The sequence below is a fragment of the Cyprinodon variegatus genome, unplaced genomic scaffold (assembly GCF_000732505.1).
Source record: "Cyprinodon variegatus isolate N-32 unplaced genomic scaffold, C_variegatus-1.0 Scaffold744, whole genome shotgun sequence".
Taxonomy (NCBI): Eukaryota; Metazoa; Chordata; class Actinopteri; order Cyprinodontiformes; family Cyprinodontidae; genus Cyprinodon; species Cyprinodon variegatus.
Window position 1 is genome coordinate 26,240 of NW_015151197.1, and position 9,717 is coordinate 35,956.

A 9,717-nucleotide genomic window follows, 5' to 3' on the forward strand; every position below is an offset into this window, starting at 1 on the left:
CTCCCTGGTAACTTCATAAGTCCAGGAAACCAAAGTATTAACTTTGACGCCAACATTTGTGTTTCAGCATTAAAGAAAATTCTTGAGGCTTTTTCTGTCCTTGTTTGAAAATTATCCCTCCACACTGTTTATCAGCTGGCCTCCCTAACATTGCAACTTTAGTTAAAGATGGAGGATTTTTGCCTAAGAAAATGATGGCAAACTAAATTATGGAGGTACATTCTTCTTAAAACTGTTTTAGAAGTGCCCAAATAGAAAAATAAATACTAGCCTTAAGCCTCCTACCTGTCTAATGGTTTTATTTTTTTCTCTTTTCAGGACTTTCAAAGAAACGTAACCTCCATCTTATACAAGTTTTTAAAAAATGTCATATCTGACGTTCGATGTTAGACACTGGTTGCTCATATGTGCTCCATTTATTGCCCTCCAAAATAACACAATTAAAAAATCAATCAATTGTGTTGTTATTTATATACATTAATTCTGTAAATAAATGCTAAACTGGCTTTGACCTTGAAAGAAAAACATTTCACCAAGGACTTTTTTGTGTGAGATAAAGACCTATTATTCCTTTCAAGATTTTCCTTTATGCAGATGACATAACATTATACCGTATTCAAAACCGTTACCCTTTTTTAAAACCTTTAATTATTTGTAAAGTACGAAATCAAAAGTAAAATGCTGAATGGAGTATTTCTCACTTGTCGATGACAAGAAAACCACTTAAAAGCACAAAAGGTTTTATTTTTGCTGTCTCACAATGTGCTAAACACAAGAGAATATCTGATCACAAAATTAATCCGTAATCTAAATATGCAAAGGGGTAAAATGGGACGGGCAAATGGAATCACTCGGGTTTTATCATCATTCTGGTTGCCTTTGCTGAATAAGGAACTGGTTTCCAGGTGTGCCAGTGAAGGCCAGAAACCCAATAGATGTGGTCCCCAGAAGGATGCCAGTCACCGTTTAGAGCTGCAGAGCCACATCGGCTGTACCACCAACCTCCCCCCTCTGATGCGGCACATTCTTCTTCTGCAATGTCATCGAAGATGCAAGGGGAGCAGCCGTCATGGTCGCTGTCGATGGTACTAAAGCCAAAGCCATTCTGGTCCATGCGGGGCTTGGAACCACGGATAGCGTCACCTTTTAAAAGAGACATTTCTCTGTTTGTAAGATCAATTAAACATCAATGCTGTGTCAGCAGTAATGATCCAAAAGTCTTTTTTTTATTCTCTATTCAAAATTAATCTGCTGCAAAGAGCTTAAGACAGCACACATTTTTTTTTTTTCTATTTTAATAGACAGCTAAGAAACACGCTGAAGTACCTGCATTTCCACTATATCTTCCAACCTCCAGTTTATAAGCTGTTTGCTCATCTCCCAGAGTAAAGTTATTGTATTCAGCAAAAGCCATGCCACCTTCATGGTCCCACAGGTCCACCTTCAAAGTCCACTTTTTAGTTTTGTTCTTGGTCAAAAGATGGACTTTCTCCAGTCCAAGCCAATGGTCATCTAGAAAGTTAACAGGATACATGAAGGCTATGAGTTTTATTTACTTCAATAAATAATGGATGAAGCTAAGATTAATGCAACTGCTTTAGCATTACCTTCAGAATTTAAAAAGGGAAATTGCACCCCTAATTTTTGTTTTTTTGACAACAATACAGTTAAAATTTGATATAAAGACCGCTTGCTTACTTGCCAGGGATCCAAAACCACGTTTGTATTCTTCCCATTCTCTGTGAAAAGACTCTTGTCCTCCTGTCCGTCTTTGAATAACTATCCACCCTTCATTTTGCCCCATCTCACAGTACACCTGAGTAGAGCGTTCAGAAAATCGACACATCAGACTTGAATTCTAATTGCATTCTATTTATTGTCCTGCACTAATTATTTAGTGCTTTTAAAAGAAGAAAAAAGTATAGGCACGTATACACATTATCAACGTTTGCTTAAAAAGCAAAGGATGTTTTCAAATTATGAAAATTAAAATGAAAACTTTTCTTCCAGCATAATGTGGAATATTTGGTATTAAATTCAATTCAGTTTATTTCTATAGCGCCAATTCACAACACATGTCATGTCAAGGCACTTTACAGTTCACCAGATCATCCAGTCAAATTAATTCAAAGTTTTCTATCTAAGGAAAAACAGTTGATTGCATCGACTCATTGACTCGAATGCAATCCCTCACACAAAGCATGCTTGTAGCGACAGTGGAGAGAAAAAACTCCCTTTTAACAGGAAGTAACCTCCAGCAGAACCAGGCTCAGTGTGAGCGGCCATCTGCCGGGGCCGACTGGGGTTCAAGAAGACAGAAGTAGAGATACAAAAAGCAACTGTAAAAGGCGGCCCCGTCCAGGAAACACACAGCCAGGCAGACGAGCTCTGAGTCAGCTCCCATGTCAGAGGATGAAGAGAGCACATCCAGCCAGTAACAGCCAGAGAAACAGGACTACACTGGAAAAACTGGCCGATCTCCAACATCTATTATTATTAAAATAGTATTAAAATGGAAATAGTTTTAAAATTTAAAAATACATTAAAACAATGATAAAGATATTGTTGAACTTGCACTTGCTGGTGAAGATTCTGTCATCCAGGTCATAGTCATTCCAAAAAAGTAAAAAAAAAAAAAAAAAAAAATCCACTGGACTCAATATGCATGTTTTCTAAGCCTTTTTGGAACATGCAATTATGATATTAGATTAACTTAAAACATTTATCAAAAGACTGAGTGGGCTAGAAAATCATTGGTACCAAACAGAAAGCCAAGTTAATGCAAATGGGTCTCAGTTTTACAAACATAAAGGGATTAATATACCCTTAAAAATACTATCAAAAACTTTTTGGTAAGGTTTAAAACATCAAAATCAGGTTTAGCAGAGGATGTCCCTTCATACAGATGACACACTGATGTACTGTATTTAAAACTGTGAGCTAGTTTGTCAGTGCTTGTACTGAAGAAAATATTTTAAAAAGATTTAAGATTCATACTGACTGGTCTAAAACCCAAGAAAAAAATTGGCATTTAGTTTTCTTAACTACAAAAGATATATATATATATATATATATATATTTTTTTTTTTTTTAAAAGCATAACTTTCTCAATGGTAAATCCTTTAGAACAGAATTAGTCTGTTTAACAGAATTAGTCTGAATAAAAATTAGTCTGTTTTCTGCTCGGATTAAAAGAGTTGAATGTGAATCTAAAATAGGTTTATATTTTAAAAAATATCATAATGAAGTTTGCCTTATCAAAACAGATATTCATAAGAGGATAATGAAACCTTAAACACCCCTTGAAACTATTCAATTTCATATTCGACTTGCAATTTAAATGTAGGTATGAAGATATTCAGTAAGAGTTTCACAAGCATCATTACAGGGAGGAAAAGTGCTGAATTTGCTGTATTAATTCCTGAAAGAAAGAAATGTAAAAGTTCCTAATCTTCCATCTGGTGATATATAGATATATCTGCAAAATGTTTACAGAAAAAAAGAAAAAAAAACAATACATTTGACAAAATACCTAACTCACTTATGTAGGTCATTTATAAAAGTAAACTTAGGGACTATTGCATATTAGAAATTTGACTTGAACTGGTGCATAAATCCTAAAGATCTTTCCAGAAAGGATGAGTCATAGCTAGCAAATGCTCACTGTTAATATGAGTTCCCTTAGGGGAAAATACCAATAACATGCCATGAAGGTTTTGGTTCTAACTTGAAAGCTTTAGGGGATATATTTTTCACGACTGCTTATTTAAATACACAAAGAAGATTTCAGATGAATAAACTAGTCTTTTTTTCCGAGGACTTTGTCATTTGATACCACTGTATAAATTGGACATATTAATGGAGATAATACCTCACAGGGAAAAAATTACACTTGGTAACACTTGGTTCAATTCATATAAATACAAAATTTATAGTATTACATTTAAAGTCTTATATATAGAGATCAAATATGTCAATAACCTGTCAGTTAAAGTGACAAATCAAAAAAGGTTTTTAGTTTTGGTACCTTAAAGTGTGTATCGACTCCCGCAGGCTGAATCTCATAAACTCCACTGGGTTCTTGTGAAGAGTTTTTCTTTATTTGCATGCAGTCTTTTAAAAAAGGAAGAGATATTTACAAAATATTAAGATAATTTCTTATACTCCAAGATCAATAATCACAAAGAATGAATAATGTACCTTCAGGAAAAGCTGCTTCCTGTTTTCAAAAGCAGTGGACAAAAAAAAGTGTTAAACAGTCCATTTGGCAAGAGAAATTAAGCTTTCTATTAAATTAATGATGCCTGATAGACGAAATCTGTTTTAGCCTTCTGTCCGAATATATTATTCCAGATAAAAACAATTTTAATATCAGATGAAATGAAGATAATTCATACACATTTAGTTTTATATTTAAAAAATTAAAAAAAAACTTTTCCAACCAACCTAGCTCCATTGCCTGAAGGGATTTTTTTATTCAACCCATAGATCATACTCTATTCCAGATACCAGATGAGGTCTGGAGTTCTTCAGATTCCCCTTCTGGTTGAACTCCTACAAGATTCATCAGTGCAATCTTTGCATAATTTTGGTAGTCCTGCCACTCCCTGGAACACTTTTCCTAATTCCATGCTCTCTCCTTTTCTGGATATCGATTAACTGTAATTTTCTAGAACTCAAAATGAGGAACACATTTTTTAATAAACTTCATCAAACATCCTGGGAACTAACCAGGAACCAACCAGGAACTAATGGGTAACAGGGAACACCAAGCCCAGTCTGATCATGGGACTGCTTGGGAAACACAGAGCAGCTGATCACAAACAAATATGTAGCTTCATTTTACTTAATATACCTATTTCACAAAATTCATAAATTAATTGTCTTGTAGTGATTCAGTAATTATTAGTTCCTCAGTAAATGGTTGGCAGGATGCATGACTCCACAAAGTCTATAAAGTCATAAAAAACATTTAATTGATGTCTTCCATCTTCAGGTTACAGTTTCTTTTCTTAGTTCCTGATTAGTTACTGTGTGTTTCCAAGATAACTAAGCAGTTGGTGTTGGTGTTTCCCATCACATACTGGTTAACTACCTGTTATTTCCCAGTTTGCTCTCTACTAGTTAACTAAATTTTTTTTGTACCTTTAGGTAAAGTGTTACCTTCTGGATCCCTAAAGCTACAATTCATAATAATTTCGCGACCGACAAATGTATCCTCTTTTTGTCTGTTCTATTATTTATTTAGAATGGGACATGTTTTAGTTTGCTTTTTAGTTTGCTTTTTTTTTCAGGTATATTCTTCCTATCCCTACCTTGGTTCTACAAGCCTGTGAGACTGGGGTGTGGCTATGAGACTATTCTCGTAAAATTTAGTTAATTCATAAAATAACACACCCAGTTCTTTTAGACAGAAGTTTGAAAACTATTTCTGTTTTTTTTTTTTTCGTTTTTTTTTTTATATTTAACTATTAATTGTGGCAACAACAAAAAAAAAAAATGAAGTATTTGCTTAAGAAGCAAAAAGCTTTTCACAGTGTATGCCATTGTGAATTTTTATGCCTAAATTCAAAACATTTATATTTACCTCAGCCTGGATTAAGCAGCAAAACTGAAGCATCAGCATGAGCCCCCAGCTGCCCAACAGACTCTTTATTACCTGAAGTAAAAATGAAAGCAGTTCACTTAGTGACAGTTTCAAGAAAAAAGAAGCACATGTCAAAATTAGTTCCTAAATTTTTACTTCTAAAACAGCAAAATATATAAACATTAAGTGTCACCGTTGTCCTTTAGACACATACCTGCATGTCAGATGAAGTTTGCTTCCCAGCTCAAACTGCGTAAAAGAAGAAGCTCTGCTAAAACCCTGGAAAAACAACCACACCTCCTTCTCAGTTCTGGATTCAGCACCTGAAAGAAGAGACTGAGTGGGTGGAGGGTCAACAGAGGTCTTCTTTAAGTGTAGCATGTTTACTGCCCAGAAGCACCAAAAACAACATTCCAAGACAGACCTGAACAAGACAGAGCTGCTGAAGACTGAAACTCCATAATGAAGGATCAACATTCAGTCAGAGTCCGTACTGTTGTCTTTGAGACACAGAAAGGTTAATCAGAATTTCTGCTGAAGAAAAAGACCCAGAACTCATTTTCATACTTTCTTGCCAACAATCAAAAATATTATTTTTTGCTGTATTTTGTAAGGATCGCCAAGATATCTGAGGATCTTTCATCCTGTGGCTGCTTTTGTGGAATAGTTTAAAGCTGCAGCTTTACTCTGCTGAATCTGTGGAGATAAAAAAACAAAAAAAAAAAACAGTTTGCATGTATGTTATGATTTCAATGAGATGCTCACACACAGTGCTTTGTGAGTTAGTGTCTTAATAAAATTATGCAGTCAGTGGTTATCTCCCGCTTTGACTATTGTAACCTGACTGGTCTCCCAGCCTGTACGATAAAACCGTTACAAATGATCCAGAATAGGGCGCCACGTCTAGTGTTCAATTAGCCCATAAAGTCTCGTGCCACCCCTCTGTTCATTGAGCTTCACTGGTTAAAAGTGGCTGCGTGCATCAAATTCAAGTCCCTGATTCTAGCCTGCAAAGTGCTTAAGGGTACGGCTCCCGTCTACTTGAACCCTCTAGCAAAGGCTTATGTCACAACTTGGTCACTCCCATCATCAATGGATTCTCCTCTAGCAGTCTCTACACCACGCTTAAGACAATCCATGTTTCATGGGTTTTTCCAACATGGTGAAATAACCTACCAAGCACAACAAGAACAGCAGCGTCCCTGTCTATCTTCAGTAATTCCCTTAAAGACCCACCTCCAAAGATCATCTCCTATTCTAACTCTTACCCATGGCTCTCTACCCCTCTATTATTCCTTCTTAACTTCCCTCTATCTCTCTTTGCTGTAAACCACTGATTCTGACTTGGGATTTTCCTCTAGAGAACTTATTGTCATGTTGATAAGAACTGTAAAATGCAGAAACATAAAAAGTACTATCAGGTACATGTTTGTTTGCTTTCGATATAAATTCCAGTGCTGGGCAGAAATAGCAGTTTTGAATCTCTTTATGAGATATTTTGATGCCCAGAACAACTATTTTCATCCCTAAAATGACAGGAATCAGTCCTGAAATGTAATGTGTTTCTTGGGAGAGATTTTGATGCAATAACATGTTTTACCAGTTTTATTTTTGGTTCATTTTTTTTTTTGTTTGTTTTGTTCCATTTAGAAAATCAACTATTAACTTACATTTTTCAATGAGCATTGTCACCCTGCTTAGATGTTTTACAGATCCATAGATCTGCCACTGTTGTTTCCATGTCATCAGGAACACATGATGTTTTTGATTACGGTAGAGACAAGAAGATTAGGATTGTTTATGCATTCTCACTCAAAACCAGTTTAGCTATTTATCATGTTCTCAGATAAGTTGTTAAAATAACCAAAATATTGAACAGCATGTTTAAGATTAGGCTCTTATCACTCAAATATTATTTTTAAGTAAGAGACACAGTCCATCTATGTGGGAAGTTCGGTTATCTGTCCTATTTTTTCGAATAAAATAAATTTTTTTATTTTTTTTTTAACACTGCTTGTTAAGAAATTGATTAAAATATGATACAGGGCATGAAAAAAATAGTATTAACCCTTTAAAGCCAATTGTATCATATTTGTTGTTGACAACTCTGACTTACACAATAAGACACATGTACTGAACAGAAAACGTTTAAAACATTATAGAAAAATGCCTTATGTATCAAGTTTGATGTAAATAAATTATCTAATTTAACCTATACAACAATTCTTTTTTGATGTAATTTGTCAGAGAGTTCAATGACAACTAATTAAAAAAAAAAAGCAAAAACGGAATTATGTCAATTATTTCATAGTCCAGGCTTTAAAGGGTTAATATAAATCGTAATAAAACTTTCTCAAATAACAACTTTTCTGATATTTCAACATGCATTACAATCTATGATTGCAACATTTGTTACTAACAGGAAATTCCAATTTGATGTAGTTTTATGTGTGTGCTGTAAAAAGAAAATATTTCTTCAATTTTACTTTAAGAGTTTATTTTTATAAACACAACTATATACTTGTCGAGGGTTTTTACAGATCTGTGGTGAACATTATCTTCAATCTTTCAGAGGCTTTTACTCACTACTTATATGTTTTGTTCATATCATGCAGAACTTTAAATAACCCGTTTATTCCTTTAGTTTTGCAGTTTAATCCTGCACCTGGTGGCATTGCTAAAATGGCTTTTTAGCTTTGCCCAATGGATGGATGGATGGATGGATGGATGGATGGATGGATGGATGGATGGATGGATGGATGGATGGATGGATGGATGGATGGATGGATGGATTCCTTCCAAAAGCACACCAATGGATAATACTGCCATTTCATTTTCAATTTGAATATATTGAGTATGGTTAAAACCTTACTTTTGATTTTCATCAGAACACAGCAGACTTTTAAAATGCCTCCTAAGAGCACTTCCAATCTTACTTAGGTTATTTTGCTTTAGTTAAAATGGCCTCTCCTTCTGTGTGTATATATAGTTGTGTGTAAAACTATTGTTACCAGCAAAAAAAAAGGCATCTTCACTGGGTCTTTTTCTCTTCTGGATTTTAATAAATATTTCAGAAAAAAGGCCAATGATTTTTTGCAACAATCCCTCCCTGAATAACAGTTAATTAATGCAAGTGAAGCAGAGTAATAGTAAAGTTTTACGGCGCTGAGGATCATTTTGACCTCGGAATAAAAGCAGCAATGATAAGCCAAGAAAAACATTTGTCAAAGCACTAAGTATATACCAGGTGGGTGCTTATCTTCAGAGCCGTTGAGTGGGGGAGTTCTGCCAGCGGAGGACCATGAAGGTTAAGTTGCTATGGGAGATCTGTGAGACTTTTCTCTGGGTAGTTTTTATCCACACAATACCAACTATCATGAAAAAACCTGAGAGGTTTTACTCCATATTATAGTTCAGTTTTTAACCATGTGAATTTTTCTTTTTTTTTAGTCTACAGTCCATTTTAATAATATTTCCAAAGGATATGAACCCTTTTCTGCCCTTGAGAAGTTAGAATTGTTATGATCAATATAGGCTATTACTGAATGTTATTGAGATCTCTTTGTGTCTCCCATTGTCTTACCTTAACCTTGACATAGCTAATGAAGATGATTAGATGACTACAATGTGTAGGAAAAAACTGTATGATTTTTAAATAAGTATACATATTATCTACTATTATGCAGAACAGCCGAGGTATTTTTAGAGTTTAAAAAGCCTTTTTCATGAATGATAAAGATTAGTCCTAATAACAGCATATGATTGCTTATTATGCTAACATCTGGACATTAAAGCAAAGGATATATAAATTACCATTGTGAAGCTCCACAGTTTACATAAAAGGTGGTGGCAGCTGACATTTTGTCTAGCAGTTTAGGAAAAAGGCCATAGGAAGTCAGGCTGACCCAGTGTTGGGGAAAAAAACCTGCTTCATTCTCAAGGTTGTAAGGGGGCCTTGCCACAAACTATGGAGAAAAAATAAGAGGAAAAAGCAGTTTTATTTGTCCTCAAATAAAACAGCAAATATTTGTATCTCCTATTTTGCACCTCTATAAATATTAGGAATAAATATTGCATAAATATACCCATCTCCATGCTTGGGTGTCACATTCAGTTTTTTTGCATGTGTA

The 9,717-nt window shown here is 34.7% G+C and overlaps 1 protein-coding gene across 1 annotated transcript; it reads right to left on the reverse strand.

Annotated features, from left to right (window-relative positions):
- Nucleotides 1-706: 706 nt before the first annotated feature.
- LOC107098073 (fibrinogen-like protein 1) lies at nt 707-5,894 on the reverse strand. The gene is made up of 7 exons (XM_015395515.1): nt 5,802-5,894; nt 5,588-5,659; nt 4,201-4,219; nt 4,028-4,113; nt 1,699-1,816; nt 1,327-1,512; nt 707-1,143 (listed from the first exon to the last, which is right to left on the reverse strand). The coding sequence occupies exons 1-7, from the start codon at nt 5,805-5,807 to the stop codon at nt 848-850; spliced, it is 783 nt and encodes a 260-aa protein (XP_015251001.1). The 5' UTR covers nt 5,808-5,894; the 3' UTR covers nt 707-847.
- Between the last annotated feature and the right edge of the window lie 3,823 nt (nt 5,895-9,717).